This window comes from Glandiceps talaboti, chromosome 13 (assembly GCF_964340395.1).
Source record: "Glandiceps talaboti chromosome 13, keGlaTala1.1, whole genome shotgun sequence".
Classification (NCBI taxonomy): Eukaryota; Metazoa; Hemichordata; class Enteropneusta; family Spengelidae; genus Glandiceps; species Glandiceps talaboti.
In genome coordinates this window covers 11,963,925-11,985,727 of record NC_135561.1, presented here as the reverse complement: position 1 = coordinate 11,985,727, position 21,803 = coordinate 11,963,925, and the positions used below count along the sequence as shown (strand labels likewise).

General features: G+C 35.7%; 2 protein-coding genes across 2 annotated transcripts; one reads left to right on the top strand and one right to left on the bottom strand.

Annotated features, from left to right (window-relative positions):
- Window positions 1-1,223: 1,223 nt before the first annotated feature.
- LOC144444497 (translation initiation factor eIF2B subunit delta-like) lies at window positions 1,224-10,647 on the bottom strand. Its single transcript, XM_078133932.1, has 11 exons — window positions 10,529-10,647; window positions 9,894-9,968; window positions 9,326-9,580; window positions 8,888-8,963; window positions 8,276-8,370; window positions 7,345-7,628; window positions 6,382-6,484; window positions 5,384-5,514; window positions 4,853-5,030; window positions 4,203-4,383; window positions 1,224-3,704 (listed from the first exon to the last, which is right to left on the bottom strand). Exons 2-11 carry the CDS (start codon window positions 9,903-9,905, stop codon window positions 3,505-3,507), a joined length of 1,515 nt encoding a protein of 504 aa, XP_077990058.1. The 5' UTR covers window positions 9,906-9,968; window positions 10,529-10,647; the 3' UTR covers window positions 1,224-3,504.
- Window positions 10,648-10,923: 276 nt separating this feature from the next.
- On the top strand, window positions 10,924-21,516 carry LOC144444677 (uncharacterized). Its single transcript, XM_078134184.1, has 6 exons — window positions 10,924-11,059; window positions 11,436-11,611; window positions 15,280-15,403; window positions 17,618-17,809; window positions 19,404-19,571; window positions 19,939-21,516. The coding sequence occupies exons 2-6, from the start codon at window positions 11,468-11,470 to the stop codon at window positions 20,577-20,579; spliced, it is 1,269 nt and encodes a 422-aa protein (XP_077990310.1). The 5' UTR covers window positions 10,924-11,059; window positions 11,436-11,467; the 3' UTR covers window positions 20,580-21,516.
- Window positions 21,517-21,803: the final 287 nt, after the last annotated feature.

The window sequence follows — 21,803 nt, the reverse complement described above, 5'->3', positions numbered from 1 at the left end:
TTATATCAAGATCCGATGGTATACTAATACCTAATGGAATTGCCAAGAATGAAACAGAATATCGTGAATTCATAGCAGCAGTGTAAGAGCGCCATCAACGGGTGAAATTAGTTAAGGTGAATTTGTCACATCTGCACACAACCACCTGTTGCATTACAGGCCGGTATCATTAGTTTGTTTTCAGGTTTATCAACCTTCTGTCCCTTCCAAATTCATCACATTCGGGTTATAGGGTGTTTTGAGTATTATACTAACAAATTAATTAGATACAATTGCTATAGTGTTGTTGACCTTACTTCCTAACAGGTAACCATAATAATGTTAATAATGTTGGGTTCTTATATAGCGCTTTCCCACTCCGTGCTCAAAGCGCTTTACAATTATTACCCCTGGCTCGGATCAGAACAGCACAACGGCCCTTTAGTCTTCCTCAACTCCCCGGGGAGCATACAATCCATTGCAGCCATTTAAGCGCATAGGATTAAAGCCTTCACATTGCAACCTACATCCTACCAGGTCCCCAGTTATACAGCTGGGTTGACTGAGGCACAGTCGTGGTTCAAATCTTGCCCAAGGACTTTAGCCACTCAGAAACAAACAGCAGGAAGCGACGGGGTTCGAACCTGCAACCTGTAGGTTCCAAGCCGGTCACGCTAACCATTCACCCATCATGACTCCACATAAACACATACAGTTTATTACTGTCACAGACTAACCATATTTCTGTCATTATTTATACTTAGTAAAATAATTATGACGTCATGAGAGTTAAAGTGACTGGCTTGGAATCTGCAGATTGCATTTCATTGTAGCCATTTGTTTCTGAATGGCTAAAGTCCTTGGGCAAGATTTGAACCATGATTGTGCCTCAGTCAACCCAGCTGTATAATTGGGGACCTGGTAGGATAGAGGTTGCAATGTGAAGGCTTTAATCCTATGTGTACCCCAGTCAACCCAGCTGTATAATTGGGGACCTGGTAGGATAGAGGTTGCAATGTGAAGGCTTTAATCCTATGGGCTTACAAGGGCTACAGTGGATTGTATCCTCCCCAGGGAGTTGGGGAAGTATAGCAGGCCTTTGTGCCATTTTAGGTCCATACCAGAGGTACTAATTGTAAAGCACTTTGAGCAGAGTATGGCAAAGTGCTATATGAAAAATAACATTAACATATACCAATACATACTATTACAATTAAAGTACAAAATCTCAAAAATCATACATTGTTAGCGTAGTCAACTTTTATTTCATGTGACCAACAGGAAAGAGGAATCGATATGTTGGAAAGAGTTTGAACAAGTCAACCTGATAGTGTACTGATTATTAGAAGTGAAAATACCCTTATCTGTGCACTAAAAAGTGTGCATATAAACACGACATCATAGAATGTCTGAAATGAGACATTTTGTACTCAAAGGTATAGCACAGGAAAATGATGGTTTACAGCCAAAGTGACCGTTACTAGAACTTATAAGTATACAGTGCAAATCTATACCATGCTGAGCACCATTAATGTATACAGTTATGACATTTAGGTTTAAACTGAAAATTAGTTGTATATCACAACGCTAGTCAATGTATTGTACAAGATGCAAAGGATATTTTCATAAGAACACTTTTTCTGAGTTTTATTTAAAAGAGAGAGGCTTGTTTCGTTGCTAATGCTAGTAAGTTTGTCCTTAGTCGGAAAGACCCAGCCATTGTTTCCAATAATGCTAAATGCTTTAACCTGCCTGGATGACGTCTTTCGTAATGAGCTGAGACACCAAATTACAAAATGTATCACCTAGTGGGCAGTGAGCGGTTAACATAAGTCGACCAACGACTGAATCGTTCAGACTTGACTTCTGTAAACCTGGAAATTTTCGCTGAAGACTTATTTTCGCTAATTTCGCCAGAAAACAAAAAATGAAAAAATGAGTAGTGACTGAAATGCCTTCTTGTACATGAACACAATGTACCAGTCTGGTAATTAGTGAAAATTAGTCGTTGAGAACTAACTGAAGATTGTGAAATCACAAAATTTTTGCTAGTAGTGAAAATATCAAGGTTTACAGTATTCTCTCCAATACAATCCTGTTTTGTCCATCAGTAACTGTGTTGATTATTTAGCATGTAAAACAACAACCTAAACTCACCAAATGAACAACTTTCAAAATAAATGTATATATCTCACATAAAGTCTTCTGGTGAACATTTCCTCTTTTAGCTGTATTTTAGCACACAAAAAACTGGCCATAGTGAAGATATTAAAGTCCAAGTGAAACTAAATTTTTTTCTTTTGCTGTATTTGACTACTGGAGAAGATCATTTTGCACTTTGACCTCTGACCTTAAACCTTCCTGGCTATAATTTCTTTAGTCATATATTTTGTGGCGGGCTAAGGAAGTAGAGCTAGCTAGGCCTGAAGGGATGCAAGGCAGCAAATCAATTCAGGATATATTGAAAAAATAACCACAATATTCCTACATAAATAGATAAATTCTTGACAACAAAGATAATTTATCTAAGATTAAAATAATATTCTTTCCTATGTATAAATTGATGTAATAGAAGATTTCACTTAATGTTGTCATCGCTGAGTCAAAGCTAGTCATTATACTGCCCTCTGGTGTCACAAAAGATACATTTTTGTATCAGAAAATGATACGACATTACACTAAATGGATTTTAGCAATTTATAACCATAGGTAAACCTAACATGGAGAACACTAAACCCTGAATGGAAGGTGTGCACTGACTGGCTATTTCAAAATAACACCAGTGTGATAGCCAATTAAGAATTGTGTTTTAAAAACAAAGTGGATAAACACTGAACCCTGCACTGAAAGGTGTACACAGATTGGCCATTTCAAAATGACACCAGTTCAATAGCCAATTAAGAACTGTGTTTCAAACACAAAGTTGATAACTCAAATTGAAAAGTGTACACCGATTGGCTCATTTTTATATTATCACCTGTTTCATAGCCAGACTTTATGAAATACCAAGTGTGCATTGAAAAGTCAGTCTAATTGACTATTTCAAAACAACTCCAGTTTGAAGACCAATACAGAACAGACTGTGTGAAATACAACGTACATGTAGGTATATACACTACGCTAGAATCGTAACTTTTTTGCAGATTTGTCAAGGCTATTGATGCCTTTTCCTCTCCTCACTTCTTCTGTGGTCTCTGAAAGTATGGTTTCCAGTTCATAACAGAAGACATCCTTTCATGATAGTGTTTTTGCTAAGGTTTGGGAACCCCGGTAACAGAAAGGGGGAAAGAGGTAAAACTGGTAGTGCTTCCCATGCAATGTATCATAGTTTAGGTGGGGAACCCCCGGTAGATTTTACCTACTTACCGCCCTTAAATAAAACACTGTGATAGAATTTGCGATATACAAGCAATATCTAATAATGTCTTTTTACATTACACATCGTCGATATAAATCTTTATCTATCATGCCCGTAATGACTGCTACACTGTCTTGTTTGCATACTTCAAACACTTCACTACATAGCTAGACTTCTACACTTTTGACACGTAACACAACCGGCACAGACGTACACGGAATCATACCGATTTCGGTAATTACCATGTCAACGAAATCAGGAGGCGTGACATCATAAACTAAATTGAGTAAACTCAGCGAGGGAAAGTCTTTCCATTCTTGGAGGTAGTTGGCTGATTTACCAATGTCCACTAAATCACTTGGGTCACCTATGAAATAGAAAATAAAATATTGTGTTAGATGAAAGAAATAAAATCTTTGCCACAGAGGGCGCTGTTTTAGTCGGCCATTTTGGAAAACAATTTCGATAGCTAAGATTTCAAATTTCTGCATAAACTTGACCTGTTACTCCTGAGTGATCTAACGTCTTTCAGAACAAAGCTGAATATACATTGAATAAATTGTTTGTCACTGGAATTTAGAGAGTTCATGGATGACAATACACTACTCTAAATTTAGCAGTCTGGTCAAAACAAAAATCAAGATTTGTTGTAGAGCCAATTCACCTGCAAGCTAAGTATGGTGTTATGAAGACATAGTCCTTGGAATATTCTGTTTTTACAAAAACTAAGTGTTAACTACTGATTGTGTTGTAATTATCACAACCTAAAAATTAACTTCTAAAATTTCTCTTTTTCAAGTGTCAGTCAAGTACCACTGATCTTCTCATTAAAATATCACAAGATAATTGTCTGATAACAACTCACCTAGTTCATTAGATACAAAAGAATCTGTCTGTACTCTCTCACAGAATTTATAAGTCTCACAGCATACCAGAACCGGTACATTGTAAGCTTTAGCCATCATAGCCACCAATGATTGGCCAACTCTTGACATGACATAACCATTGGCCAATAGGGCATGGGCTCCTAAAAAGACTTTGGATACCTACAAAAGAGAAAGTTTGATTGGGTAATCAATAACTGTCTAGAGCTAACCTTGACATAACCATTAACCAATAGGACATGGGTTCCCAAGAAGACTAGAGATACTAGAGATACTTACAAAACAGAAAGTTTGATTGGTCAACCACAGCAACCAATAACTGACCAACTGATAGATAACCATTGGCCAATATCAAATGGGCTCCCAAGAACACTTTGAATACATATGAGAGATAGCATTTGATTGGTGGTAGGTACAAAGTATGGAAATTTATGCAAAGTTAAACCTGATTTTCTCCTTCATTACTTGGGTTCCCAAACTTTTGAAAAAACACTGTATAACAAAATACCTCAATCGTATAACAACTAACTGTGACCTACCCATCTATCATACTTGATTTGATATTTATCTCTGTTCCTCCTCTGTTAATCATTGTGTTGTACAATCTGATACACTAATCCGTAATACTTACCTCTGGCATCATATATGATACTGCATTGGTTAGTATGTATGAACAGTTAATACCAGCTTTCACTAGACGTCTAGCTGCTTCACGACCTTCATTTTTTGGCCTTCCATCCACAACAATGACACTGAATTTTTTACCAGCTTTGTGTGCATCTTTTAAAACTCTACATATCAAGGAGGAACTGCAAGATAATACAGGAGTATATGTTACTTTTGCAGTGTGTTTTTAAAATCTGGTTGTTGTTTTTTTTGCATTGGATGTTGCCTTGACCCTTCATTCTGACAGATTTTGACTACTTCCTCTCTACTGATCCTTAGACTTTTACCCTGTATTTCTGTATTCAAACGTAAAAAGGAGATTGCAATTGCAAAATATTGGAGAATAACATTTAACATTGTATCTAGACTACCAAATTTATAAGGTGGGGTGAATGGAAATCAATAGATAACTGTAGCTGTAACAGTTCACTTGGCTAAATATGATTACCAAGCATAGAAATTGAATTCAAGCCCATCCTTAAAGTTAAACACCTACCATGCATATATCATGATAACATCTCCATTACATATCTTCTGTATTGCATACGTCTTTGATATAGCTTCACCAGCCAATACTATCTTTTCTTGTAAGTAACCATCAATGCTCTCAAACAACCGCTCTTTAGCCTGTCGAAAAATATTCAAAATTCCATCAATAGTTTGTCTTTATATATGTTCATTAGTTCAGTATAACATAGTAACAAATAGTCCTTTGGTTCAACAAAGTGTTTTACACCTGTCAAGTTTAATAGGTGAAACAGTACTCACAAGCAATGAGAACCTTGGGTTGCGTAACAAGAACGAAATATTGCCATATCTTTTTGCTCTCTGAAATATGTGATGCTGTAATCAGAGGTTTAACTTTTTCTTTATTTTGGTTTTATCATAAAATATGTTCCTGATCATTTTTGGGTTAAAAAGTTAACCACTTCTTAATCAACAGTAAAGCTGTAAAACCCAGCATGTAACACTGAGCTAGGGGTGTAAATTCGTAGAATATCAAATTGAATCTTGGTAAAAGGTTGACAACTCCCAACTACACATTCTGTAACACATATCAATTGACACATACCTAGGGGGTTCAATAGAATATCATATCATATTATATCTTGGCTAAAAGGTAAGTAAATCATATACTTAAATTATAGAGACTAGCCGACATCATAGTGCAGGATTTTTGTCACCTAGTAAACTAGCTACAGGACACTATTTCAATGATTGTTATTTCATTAAAAGTAGGAAACGATTATGATAATAATAAAAATAATCTTTATTATACTGGATAGTTCTTTAAGTCTATAGATACTTGTCTCCCAAAAAGTCCAGTGAGGGCCATCCCTCATGGGATCAGTGTAAATGCAGGAGGAAACCGGAGTACCCGGGGAAAAACTGTGTTGTTCGGTAGAGTCAAACTGAACGACACTCTTCTTACTTATTGTAGCCTTCACCTCTAGATGATGCTATTTTTCTGGCAAGGTCTATTATATCACTTACTTCTGAATCTTTTATATCTGTTGGGGTATTGGTGATTTGCATTTTCAGGAACTTGATAGCATTTCCCATACTGACAGACAGTGGTCTACATTGGGTTAGGAAACTGTGTAAAGAAATTTTTAAAAGAAAAACAAGAATTTTGACGATTATTGTAACACTACAAACACATTTGCATGATAATCTCTATTATCTAGAAAGTGTCAGAGGATATGTCAGATGTTATTAGAAGAATCATTTTACAAATTTCAAGATATTTTGTACAAATCAAACAATAACTCTAAATCATGGTAATATAATCATTAAGCTAATTTTTATATAGCACTTTCCCACATCACTCAAAGTGATTTATAGTTATTACCCTGGTACAGACTTCTAATGACACGACAGGTCTTTATACTCCCTCAACTCCCCAGGGAGCATAAATTCATCGCAGCCTCTAATAACACATAGGATTAAAGCATTCACATTGGAACCTCTATAGAATTCATTCAAACACTGATACCCTTTGAAGTGAGAAAACATGTCAAATATCAAACTTTTCACATATAAAAGAGATTTAAAGCCTGTAAATACTTCAAAACAAATATCAGATGTCATTAATAGTCCATAGCCATCATCCCAGACACAAGCAATCTTTCACTGCGCCAGTTCCCTGTAAGTTTTTATCTGTTTCTCACTGCATTTTAATCTTTTTTTATTTCAGCTTTTTAACTTTACTGTTGACGTCAACACTTCATTGACTCGGTTACTTTTTACCCTGCATCTATAGCTTACTGTTACAGTTATTACAGTTATTTGCCTCTTTTTTATGTGATTTTACCCTCTGTATTTTATACTTTCATTCTTTCTAGATTCCCTAAAGGCTATCTGTGTCCGGCCGAAAAATCAGAAATAACGTACATTTAGTATTTAACCGAAGACAAATTGACTTTTTACTTTTCCACCCAAATATGAGACACATACCTAATATAAGGTTTAATCTTGGCTTCTAAATCTCTGGATAGTTCTTTCTGTGGTGGTGTAGTATAGTCTCTGATAACAGCTTTGAAAGCTTGCATTAAAGCCAGACATCTTGCATTAGAACCACAAATAATGCCTTCTGCATACTGTAGCCCTAGTCGAATGATAGCTGGGTGGAGTCCACCATTATGGAATGCAATCCCTTGTGTCAATGTAACCTGGCGTTCATACTGATGTAAATGTGAGAAGAGGCCTACTTTTCTCTGTGCTGCTGCCCTTTGAGGTACCTGAAACAAGTGCAAAGAGTTTCCCAATTAGGGTAGCCTTACTTAAATTCTATGTTTTCCATGACCCAACTGATGTCTGCATGATGGCATGTCAGTATATTTTATGTTAACAAAATGTAGCACGAAACGGTATTCATCCTATCACGTTATCTTAAAGTGTAGCACGTGCAATTTTTTGGTTTATCAAACAGAGCAAGTGGTCAGTAATAATTCACTATAATACATTTTCACCATAAAACCTAAAATTCATTAAAAACAGAAAATGGCAGATATTATCTTCAAATGAACAGATCTGTAGCAACTCAAGCCTAAGGATGTAAAATGAGCAATTTCACACAAGTCCAAAATGTAAGAAAGTTCACAAAGTTGGCAAAATATAGCAAATGACAATCACCTAACTCATTACTACAATAGCGCAAGTTGTCATTGTAATTGTCAAAGAGTTAAACAACAGACACATTCACAGAAAATCTGTCCAATCCTTGAAATGTGAATGATTGAAGGACACCTTATTTGCCATCATTTCTACATATCTAGCCAGCTGTGTAAGAAGATTTGCATTATGACATTAAGAGGTGAACAACATTACCACAACTGTAAAAATACATGCAATCATTTCAAAGCTGATAACAACAAACAGTCCATACCTGTTGTTTTTCTAATTTCTTGGCTATTTTCTTCTGGACTTTAGGATCGTCTACTTGGATATTTGCAGAAACTCTTGGAGGTTCCTTCTTTGTTACTATTCATGTAATTAAAGAGGAATGTGAATGACAATAAAATTAAATCTTTCCAACATTTCAACAATGTTCACATACATACATGATAATGTCTAAAATATTATATATTTAAACTTGGTGAAACATTGTGTGAGCAAAGCCTTTGGCTCAACAATTTATCAAGTTTAATAATAATAATGATAATAAAATATGCTCACCCCACTTATACACACACCAATATATCCAGACACACACATACACACCACACTATGATAGAGACAAACAGAGAGATGGACGAACGGATGGACAGACAGATGGATGGATGGATGGATGGATGGATGAGTGGATAGACAGAAGACAGACAGACAGACAGACAGACAGAGACAGACAAATGGACCAACAGACAGACAGACCGACAGACAGACAGACAGACGGACAGATGGACAGACAGACAGACAGACAGACAAACAGACAGACAGACAGACAGACAGACACACACACACACACACACACAGACACACAGACACACGTCTCACTTACCATCAGAAGCTGATTTAGGTTTACCAGTAGCTGTGCCTTCTCCTTTTCTGGCAGCTTTGGCAGCTCTTTCAGCCTCCTGTGTGAAAAGTAAAAATGTTAATACACTATCACCAGGCCACACACCTCTAGCTTACCATCACATACTCAAAAAGGAAATATAGCACACATTTATCACCTTATTATCATATTTACTTCAAGTTTGTAATGTGAACATTTGCTCTCTTTTGTTTAGTCAAGGAAAATATATGTTATAAAGAATCTCTGATTATCAGTATTTCCCAGCAGAAAAAAAAACTGGTGTATGATATAATTATACTAAATTATGTTGAAATGTCAGTTAAGGAAAAAACGGAAAAATTAGTGGAACAACAGGTATAAATTCCATATTTTTGTTCAAACACATACAACTTCACTTCCATGAGGTATACTCTCTCTTACCTGTCGTTCTCTCCTCATTCTCTTCATCTCTGCTTTACTTAATTTAGGAGCCTCATCACCATCCGGAGTGTTCTCTGCACCTTTAGTGGCCGGTGTGTGTTGTTGATGTTGTTGTTGATTTCCTTTCTGTTTCTTTTCTTTCTTGGATTTCTTAGATCTAGAGTCCTGTCTGTCTGTCGGTGGGTTGGCTCCCTCCTTCTCTGTACCGTGCCTTTGTTGAGATGCACTGCCTTCAGATTTTGTGCCACTTGCTTCCTACGAGTGGAAATAGAAATCTTATGATAATTACTGCTTTACAAACTGGGTAACACAGATGTGTACAATGTAAGTCAGGTATCTGGAGGGAGAAATCTGGTAAAAATCTGTTTACCATTCTTAATTTTATAAAAATGGTGCTTTAACAATCTCTGTGTTTCCTTGGATATATAATTAGTAGTACAAAACAACCACCATTGGCACAATTTGATGCAATTCAGGTTCAAGAAAAGTTTTGTCACTCTCATCATGCCTTTTTTTTCTTCAAATAAAGTAGTTACAAAAAATTACGAAACTTCTTGTGATTTCTTACCTGTGATTCCATGGTTTATCAATATTTGTTATATTATCAGTAGTATCACAGAATCATTTTCAAGTTTATAAAATCCTGCAAATGAAAAAGAATGCTACATAGGTTTAGAGCCCTTATTTCAACATTTTTACATAACTGAGACAGTGAGAGTAAGAGCGAGAGAGAGAGAGTCAGTCAGTCAGTCAGTCAGACAGACAGACAGACAGACAGACAGACAGACAGACAGACAGACAGACAGACAGACAGACAGACAGACAGACAGACAGACAGACACACGTACATGCACACACAACAAGCGGTATATACATACTGGTGTGAAGCAAGTAAAATTGACATGTACGAACAAAATAACAAAAAGTGTTTCAACTTCAAGGGTGTAGTGGTTAAGAAATTTAATGTAGATTTTACTGAAGAATGGTTGGTGCTATAGTTAGTGTGTATAAACTAAATTCAGAAAATATATACGACTATGCGATTGGCGATCAATGAATGAAACACAAGGTTTACTGTCTGTCAGAGTCTATCAATCATCGCGTACATCTTTCGTGATGTTGCATCATGCTAAACACCGCCAGATGTTGGACAACACCACGAAATTCGATGTGCGAACATCTACTTAAGTTTCAAAAACTGACCTTATTCAGATTTGTGACGCTACAGATGTTTTGTTTGGCATCTAATTAGCTTAGTCGTCTTCACATAGATTAATCAACAAACCCATGCCTTTCGATCGAACCAAACTCTTCAAAATGGCTTCAGTTGCGCGAGCATTTCCGGGTCAAAGGTAATTGGGCATTTTGATTAACTTTACAGGAGGGGCGAAATATAATAGGAGTTGACAAAATACTTTTTCATTTTACAGAGTTTTGAAAATAGCTTCCTATCAATCATTTATTATATGCCAAGCAATTATTTTTACACTATAATTTTAGCTTAAGATACATTCATTCAAAAATCATGTACATGCTGCTCATCCCTATTAATATGGTATCACCCAGTTGCTGTACTGTGCTACCGGTTTTACGCACCAGTTCTGCCAAACGCCTACACGTACCACACCAACTCTTGCCGACGTTCGATGGGTACGGGCTTCATGCATACCGTCATCAGCTGACACCCGTTGCTTTTCCGTCTAGTTTAGGATTCATTCCCGGTAGTTTATAGAGGTACGTACTCTGTTTGTTTGAATGAAAGTACCGTCAAAATGATATCCATCTAGAATAATTCCTAGACATAGAACGTACTGGTCGCAGTGGGAATACTGGGGTTGTGACAACTTGTTTGATTCAAGAAAATGTAATGGTCAAATCAAACGACATAATATTATAAAGGTGAACATGAAGTCAATTTTTTACTTTTATTTCCGCCTTCTAAAATTAGGCCAGGATTTTCAACCGGTAGATCATACCACACCACACCCGTTTTCGATCCGTTAGTAAATCTGTAATTATATCACCGGCATTGCCCTGACTTCTGAGTAATTGAAATAAAATCCTTACAAGATTATCGTTTTGATTTTGCACTTTTTCTTTGCTTCTACAGATAAACTTTCCCCGATAGAAAAAAAATCACACATGGCTTTATTAGACAAAGTCAGTTGGTCGGAGACTTCGTACACCATTCGACAAGTTGTTGAGCATTTCCGATTGCCCAAAATATTCAAAGTTACAAGGGGTGTGTATGGAACGGAAGATACGGGGTCACTCGCCAATCTTCAGGTATGTGAGCAATTTCCTTTGAGAACAACAATGGACAACAACGTGCTGTTCGACGTTCACTGTTTTATTTCATCGAAAGTATGGTATTTATCCATTTTTATCGATGAAAGTGAAATTGTTGATATTATAGTTACGTCACTGAGTGCATAGTTTATTGCGTAACATTTTTATTGCTGCTCCCAACCCTTACTGTTTACTGTTTCAACCATGAACACGGGATTCCACCGTCGTTTAAAGCACAGATGTATCTGAAATCAACACCTGTGTTAATTCCATTTTGAAGTGTAACAGACATAAACCCTTTGTTTACCAATCCACCAAGTTATTTGGCTGATTTATAGTGTTCGATACCTATTCACGGTAATGCAATTTCACCACGCCCGATTTCTTCGGGGTGGTGTACCTTCAGAATGAGTCACAGCTTTATGACCTCGGGGTCAAACCCTAGCCTTTGTGGAAACTGTAAATATTTATGAAGTACAACAAAGAAACAAACGAATGTTTACAAACGACAGTCGAATGTAGAACAACACAACTACTAGTATTTCTTCCCCTTTTTTTACAACCAAAGTCAGTTTTATGAATACACGTACATATAGTTCACATGTTCCTACATACATGTAATACTCGCTCGTCTAAATCCAGGCTAAGCTGCATGCAATACAAACATTCAGTGTTTTATACCTATAGGCAGCAATAAACTACTTTAAATGAAACACATTGCTACGTTTTTGATACCATCATATTTTCAAGGTTTTAATGATCAACGTAAAATTGACTGAAAAATATTTTTAAAAAGTGTATGATTATGTAAATATATAACATGTGTTAACTTAGGACCTTTGTTTTGCTGATTACTACTAAACTATGTCATCTACTCTGTGTCTGAATCACTGGTTCAATGAGTCGTAGAACCCTACACCGTAGACTCTGCACCATGTATGGTCTATGGTTGAGATGACATAGTTGTCTCCCTAATATGGAGTACATGCATGCATGCATAGCATAGTCGTGGATACTAAGCTAAGTAATATGATGTAGTTACAAAGGCTGAAACGCACAAAATAAAAACCTGAACTGGCTGTGGGTTATACTACATTTTATAATTCATTCAGCTACCAAGCTGGTGAACAATATTACGTAACTTAAAGCACAGACAACGAAAAGCAAAAACAGGGAACAAGACACTAAAAGCAGGTTCAGAAATTGTAACGTGAAATTTCAGAAAATGTTGATCTATTAAAGTGGCACAAGCTGAGTATATAAGTTGTTTTTTTACTCAAGTGAAAATACTTTCATAAAACCTCGATTAAACTATTCTAGTGTTGATGTTTGTCTTCTACGATATTACAATTGTCCTCTAGCATATATTTAGCTCAGTTGGATTTCCTCAACATATTTAATACGTATGATAAATTACGTCATCGTTGCTGGATTCTTTAAATTGCAAGTGGGGTTAATCATGCTTCAGTGAGTAGAATACGAAAGTATATTTTAATCTACAACAAGTAACTCCCCCCCACCCCATGAATATCAACTCAGTGTAGTTGCATGCCCCTTTAACTGACTAGTAAGCTTATACAGATAAAAGGCAATTTTTACATTGTTCAATCGAAACGTGGGCATACATAGAGGTCCTTGAAACGAGGCAGATTGTGCATACATGATTAGATAATGTTGCATTTATTATACGCTTTATAGTAATGATTTGAATCAAGGCAAACATACGAGTAAAGGGTGTAGTATGGGTGATTTACGGTATGGAATGAACGAGTTTAACCATGACCCATTTGGTACGTACAGATCGAAGGCTTTTACGTTTATCTTGTTGGAGAGTTGTTGACTGTACTTTGACACCGATCCATCATAGTCCCCTTGAATAGTTCCTCGTCCAGATAATCATGCATTGTCAAAACATGTCCTCTGTGTTTTTTATCTTCATTTGGTATATGTTTTGTATGCACATACAATATAAATATAACAGCAACAAAAGGTCTTTTCAAATTCACCCTCTATGGCTGAAAATGAGATTCGATATTATGTAAACACATGTAACACTATTCGACACAATCGGTCTAGATCTGCTGCCAGATCAAATTGGTGTTATCATGGTTTCATGGGTGCGATTTATTAGAATAAACCTGAAGTATCAGACATGTTCTTTTCACAACACACATGAAATGAGTATTTTTAATTTTTGTGCATGCAATTTTAAACTCGTACGCGTCCGAGTGATCATGAACTGTGTGTTCATTTATTTGCTTGGTTGGCTCTTTTAATATATGGAATGCTATAAATAAACACACAGAAAGCTGATTATGAATTTTAAATCCTGGTTATTCAAAAGGTATTTATTTTTTTCAAAATTTATATACACGTGTGTATATTTTAAAACAGTGTACTTGTAAACATAGGTCCATTAGGCCTTTCCACAATTTGCCATGGTGGCGCTCTACTTCCTGTCTGTGTGTACTTTGGGGGTATATATGGTATATGTTACTCAGTTAGTTATAGAACACTGTTGCTTTTCTCGATATCTGAACAATATGAAAAAAAAATCGCTGATTTACACTTCTACAGAATACCAAGGGACAAAGCGAGGAGGTGATACCCCCAAGTTGAATGAGGGCGCTGTATTCTCAATTTCCTGTTTGCAGTCTGGAAATTGGAATGGCATATTCACCTTGCAAATGTATATTTATATGTATTGGTGTTTTGAACTGTGTACAATAGGAACTACATATAAAGACTCGTCAAAACCTGCAACCGACGTATAGCCTTCACTAATTGTACACTAGTTGTCAAATTCCGAACATACCTCTTGTCTAACGTCAAGCTGTATAAGGTATTTCAAGTAGATCAATTGAACATTCTTCATACAAGGTGGATATGTATACATATTTATATTAGTTTACCTTTTTATAATAAACCTAGTATATATATACTAGTAGCTAGGCGGTTTCATTTTCCAAGCTGACGCCCTCCATGTCAACTATATGATAAATGCATTTACAATAGAACTTACTCTTTACCACGTACATAATAGAACAATATGCCTCATTAGGACATTTTTTTGTATTAAATTAATATCAACTTTAGACACATGAAGGTCAAACTTTCAGATTAACCTTTCGAAGCTTTTTTATGACGAAAATGATTGGAATGTTTAAACTATGTGTGTATCTTCTCTATTCACTATATGTTTATTATAAAGAAATGAATGTTAACATGAATACAAAAGGATTCCAGAAATGTTACTATTGAATAATATAAGGTCATTATCTTAGCTGTAAACCGATTCTATACAAAATTTTCGCTGTTCATACAGTGTTTTCAATGCACTGAATCATTTTACAGCACCATCTCTCGATTTCTAAACAAGTTTTTATATTTGCCATTGACCATATGTTTCAAAATTTGTATTTGATCATGAATGCATCAAATATTTCAAAGGAACATACCGTGAAATGTGTCATGATAAACCCTGACATACCTGAATACCATCTCTTTCATTATTTAATAAATCCAGCTAATAAAAAATACAATTCAGTCACGGTCGAGTGGAAATGAAAACATTGTGTACATTTCTCCCTGGAGGGAAAATAGTTATATTAAAATTTCTATTTTCATTAACTTTATTAAAAGGTGGTGTTTGTGTCTATTTCCAGGTTGTTAGAATTCACCAACAATATAAGCAGCAGCGAGTGATAGCAGCGGACGAGAGGGGGCGGCATTTTAGTGTACCAGTTGATTATGACATTCCTTTTGAAGTGGTGACAGGGACCTCATCAAGTAAGTTATGATTAGCGTTGTTTATGATATTAATTCTGGTTCTTACAATATTATATGAATTGTTGTTTTGTGAAATGTGTTGATGTTAAGTCTGTTTTCTCTGAATCTCTTGAACCGTGACGAATAGTGTAGAAAGTAGTAAAAAAAAAGAATTTTGTCCGACAAAATTAATGAACGTCGCAACCATTATAAATTGTCACTTGTTTTGGTCGATCACTTTTGTTAGATATCGAATGCACGTATTTTACGAGCTCTATTCCAACACCTGTCGTATCATACTTAGTAACTGGTAGGAACTCTCACCACTGAACAGTCTGGTTATAACGTCAGTAATAGTGAGATTGAAAAGTACACTTTGAACACAGACCCAAACAACCACAGTTAAGACTGTACCATATGTTAATATATTTATATTAGTATTCGGAATCCATGCATATATATGTATCCTGCGACGCGACCTTCAAGTTGATGCAAAGGAAAGTCGCTCTTAAACCTTTTTTTATCAAGGACATGAAACTGAATAGCAACACAAAGGGGTGTCCATTTTAACGACTTTTATACCTTTAATACTCACAGTCTTGGCGTATTTACAATTATATGTTAAAGTGTGGCAGTAACATTTGACAGATGAGATAAATCGTGTGTCTTATACAGTTAAGTATTCCCTCAAGTAAACACCACAATGCGTGCAAGAACTGTTAATCTTTTAAAACGTGCAGGGAATTACTCGTAACTTTCGAGAGCGTGGACAAAAACAAAGAAACGACTTCTCAACATTTATGTAAAGTTCACAGGGTCAGAGAAAACCAGCCATAAAATGTCTCGATCCACAGACCGTAAAACATGTATCCCTTTCAGCACTTCATCGAATTGAGGTCAGTTTTGTGTTAGGTTAGAATTGTTGATTTTTGACCATGTTGTTAGACATGTTCGTGACTCCTCAACCGTAAGCTGTTCTCGTTAAATAAAATGGCGGCCGTGACATTTGTTGACATTGACAAACTGGAATTTTTCACTTCGTCTTTTTTTCCGATTCAAGTTTTCGTTAAATTGTATACCATCGCTCGCTCGAGGGCATGTTTTTTCATCTTTTGTGAGTTTGGAGCAACATAAAACCGAACCTAAGTACTGTGAATGCATTTATTTTACGGCGCCAAAAAGAAAGACTTTTTCAAAATTTGGCCTCACTTAGTTTTGGCTGATTAGTAATTGACTAACGTGTATTAATGACCACATAATTTTGTATATTAATTATTGATTCATACTACCTTTAATGTTTGTCACGCTGTTTTTTTTTATACAAATATTGTTGCAGACAAAATTAAATACGTTTTGAACTAATGAACACACGTTCAAAGCAGTTTCTCTGACGTCACAGCCATATGCGTTTTGAGTAGTTCGTCTCCTTGTTCATATTTTATCACTGTAGGCGTTCATTGTATTTCTTCTCTGATGAACATCCTCTCAATCAAATTATAATCTCAATGATTAATTCATTTCTAATTCAGTCCAGAAATATATATTCCATATATGGCAAAGTAAGCTTTGCGCATGTGTATATTCAAAATAGTAGTTGTTCGTCATGAGTTTTTCAATCGACCTTGACGTCAGGGGTGAATCGGGATAGCACATTTTTTGACACTGGCGTACTTGAGAAATTGAAGTACGTTCGGCCTTTCGTGAGTTTGTCAAGTACGTCAACTCATTTGACTCGGTCCACTAAAACGAAAAATAAGTTTAAAAGTTATCAAATCGACTGAAGCGTCATAAAAAAGAATAAAATCTTAGATCCAATCATTACCAGCAATGTGACAAGTAAGTCATCGTTTATAAAAAGTGACCTTTAACCCTCCATTACCTGACGTGACCTTTAACCCCGTGACAGATATAGAAGTCCAAATGTTACGACTTTTTGTACTAATTTGATCTTTCTTTAACCAAATGTTGTTACAGTTAATACGCACTATTTCTAACGATTTTAGTCGAAAAGATATTTCAAATGTTCGAACAGTACTTTGGATCAGATGTTGGTAGTGGCTATAAATGTTACAGATCAACCTCTTGTACGCAGGGTTGAAAAATCTAACAAAGATAATAACCATAATCTATACAAAATATCTTATTGATATATATCATAAGTTTATAAATAAAAACACATTATTTTAATGAAATCTATATTTTACGATGTATTTCTCTGTTTTTTCATCCATCTAGAACCTGAATCTAAGTATTTGTCTGAAATACTACGTGAACACAGCCTACCTAAGAAAGTGCGGTTCTCCAACCAGATGGAACTTGAAGCCTGGTACATTGACAATAATGTGAGAGTTGACAATGACTTTGGCTCGTTTACATTGATGAAGGTATATGACGAGACTTATCTACATGCAAATGCTATCAATAATGGTAAGTTTACAGAGTTTACATTTTATGTCTGTTTTTTTTCACAACATCAACAAATGTTTTACCTGGTCTGTATGAAAGAAGGGTCATGCTCAGTTTGACCCTGCCGAACAAAGAAGGTTTTCGAATTCCCAAGGTACTATTAGGGCGCTGCTCATGTGTATCACGTGTTAATATCATTTGGTTTAGCTTCGCCATCAGATATAGAGACAGCTTGGATTTTGATGTTGTATATAAATTGCCAATTTTATATCATTTGTATAGTAAACAAAAGAGAGTCCAACATGTGTTTTAGAATCTGATGATCAAACAGAGTTATAACATATGAGTTGTTTTGATGACATATTTCGGTTACATTATATTTTAATCATATTGTCATTTTAATGTGTACACACATATGGTCATGTTTACTGAAGTGTGTTTACATTTTTCAATTGAATTAGTATTTGAGTGAAGTGTATTGTAGAATGAAAGGAGATTTGCAAAAATGTTTCATCACTGCTAGTAATATGTTCGGAATTTAACCAGAACTATTTTTGTCAGAATTATATATCTATTTTCGACTCGAGTATTTTGTCATTGCTGTTGAAGAGTGTATGAGAACCTAATGATCAAAACTTATCTGCACCCCCATGAGGTTACAATGTGTTGAAAATATTAGTAAAATTTTTATCTTTTTGTGTGTATGTTTACTCACGGACATCAAGTAAGTGTACGCAGCACCACTAACGACTACTAGAGGGGTCGTTCAGCCAATCTAAAAAAAATCACTAAATATAAACATCGGTGTATTTTTCGACGGGCAAAAATCAACAACAAAATAGAGTGCAATTGCCCATAGACACTAACGTGAATACCTCTCAGTTGATTGATTATATACATGTTCGTATTACATACTAATTTCCCTGGTATTCTTGATGTAAAGGCAATCAAATTCCAATGATCCATCTTACGTGACCTACTTACATATAAAAGGCATGTGCGACAAACGATGGACACTCACTCGATATATATGTTTTCATATATAAACATGTGATCACTTTTTTATCAAAAATGTTCTATAAATTGACAAATACAGGCCATTTCTTTGATTTGGGGCTAAAATAAACGTCAGAATTTACAAAAATTTACAAAAATTGGGAATCTTCATTCAAATTATTTTGTTTGGAAAAGTGTCTCAAATTGAGAGTTCGAGTACACGATCGTGACTTTCAACACTGTTGAATTTTGGCCACGCGCTTTACTTGTTTCACGTCATGTATATAGTTCACTGTCTATGGACCAGTTTATTACATACACAGTATTTCGGTTAGTATTTTACACATAAGGGGATTATTACAGACCGATGAATTTAATTTGAAAGATGTCCTCGCCGCTCTGGACTGTTGAGGTTTACCTCATAATTGCTGTTTGGTAAAGGCCAGGGAGTAATCTTATTTTGAACAAGATTAAATACTAAGGTGTTTTCATACGTCAATTTGGAATGAAATATTTCTTGGTATACGATTATTTTCGAAGGGGAGTGGCATATTGGTACCTTTTTATTCTGCAATTTACTAAAAGGCTTATATGTGTTTATTTACATGTTAATACAAAGGTGTCCTTCATGAAGCCATACTTTTAATTCCTGCCTACGTCAAGTTTGAATTCTGTGTTGCTGAAGGACTGCAAAACGGTAATGTCAAGGAGTGGGCTGATTTGAAACAGGGCTATGACGTCATCGTAAAGGAGAAAGTTGACTTCAGCATAAAGAGCGGAAATAGAGGTGAGTGTCCTGGCAATCGTTGAGGGCGTTATTTTGGTTAGACAATTTGTTAAGTGTGTTCAAAGTTTACAGCTACTTTCAATCGTTGAAACGTACGTGTGATACTTCCATGGTTGAATGACAGAGGTTGATGAGAATCTATATCGACAACTATGAACAAGATTGAATTAAAATCGAATGATTTTTAGTAGATTGGAATTCTGGGAAAGGTGAAAGGTTACACATGTCTCAAAAACGTTCATAGTACACTGTACATGTATATGTATGTTCTAATTTTTTGTTCTCTTTTTCCCAAATGATTTAGTTCAAGCAAAGTACTGAGTGTATGTCAGGCATTATAAATGTATGTATTTAATTTTTTTTCCAGATATTTCTATGTATGATTTTACACGCAAAGTTTCTGAGAATCGCTTTGACTACGAACATATTGAACCCAACAAGACAATCAGAATCAGATCACGGAAATCTCGTCTTTATGAATACAACGTTGATTCAGAAGAGAAGAAAACTATGAACGACAGCAAAATGGAATTTCGGCAAGCAGCACCGCGACCCCTACCGCCCACACCATCAACGGATTACGAATCACCTCTAGGCACAGACGATGGCGTCACTTTGTTGAAGAAAGTCCCACGCGCAGAGATGCCAAAAAATGATTTCAGCCAAAAGAAAAAGACTCCTAAAAAGCCCGAGAAAGGGGAGCAGAATAGACTTGGTCCAAAAAGAGGAGGTAAATCTGATAAGAAATTTAAAACTCTTCAAGAAGTTCCGTCAGATTTGACAAAGCTTTCAGTCAATCAAGTGTGTAATCTTCTGCAACTGTTGGAGCTCGGATCCATCACAAAAGTGTTCGACGAGAAAAACATTGACGGGTTTGAGCTGAGAAAACTGAGTGCCAATCAAATGGTGGATGTTATGGGCGTATCAAGAGCTGATGCTTTGCGGATTACAACATTCGTCATGGAAAACCACAAACCAAAGAAAAAGTCGTCATTTTCGTTCTTCTAACCTACTACTATAGTAATTTGTACTCGATATTTGCCTGTCAGTATGTCTTAAATCTTTCGATGTTATCGTATACTATTACGTCACAATATTACACGGGAATACGTCACAGCAGGCATTATAATTATAACACGTGACTGTAGAAATATCAGTTTATATATTATGCTATTACGTCACAGTATTAAACAGTAGTACATCATAGTGTGTATTGAGCCACAGTCGATATTATGTATATAATTGTATATATTACACGGGGGTACGTCTATATATTACACGGGAGTATGTCACAGTATTACCACAGACTGTGTTACTTGTCTGTGGTATTACACAGGGGTACGTCACTATATCACACAAGAACGTCACAGTATTATACCATGGTAGCATTCTCGCATGCGCAATAAGTACATGTCGTAATTTCATCATTATTTTTTACACAGAGTCAGAGATTATTTGTTAAAGAAATGATGCAATATAAAAGATGATTACATTAACTGTCGAATTTTTCATATACATGTGCCAACATCTTTCTGACAAAACGTTCACACCATACTCATGTCAATGAAATGGCGCCTCCAACTTCAAAATGTTGAATTTGTCCATTCCTGTCTATCTACCGCCATGTTTTGATAACTGTTTTGTCAGTAAAGTACTTTTAGCAAGTTACATTTTTTTTACGTTTATATGTTAGTTTGGGATTTGTACCAAGAATGTTTAGGTCAGCCACTTCCTTCTTGTTCAAATGGCAGCTAAACCCATATACACTTCGTTGTGCATTTATGAACAATTACTTCAGTAATATATTTATTGTATCCGGTTGTAGTGTTTTTTTTCTGTCACAAAGTAATTTGATTTGATTGGCAAATTAATTACCATTTTTTCGAACTTTCACTCACAAAAATTCACTTCAAGAAATGTGCTAACTTGAGTGTACCCTAACAAAGTAAACCCTCTTCCAATCTCTGCCAAAGCGAAAACCATCACAAATTTAAATTCTTCGACCTAAAGAAGGTCGACTTGGCAGCACCAAATATACATTATAAATGAGTGATAGATTTAATAATTCTAAATTCTTAACGGATGACCTAACGCGTCATGGTTCACCTAACTCAAATAACACGGCAACCACCTGTTGATCGGTTGCCTAGCAATAGCTGTAAGATATAATCGAGCAAACTCCCAGGGACAATAATGAGACTTTATTTTTTACTAAAAGTAGAAAAAGTCTGA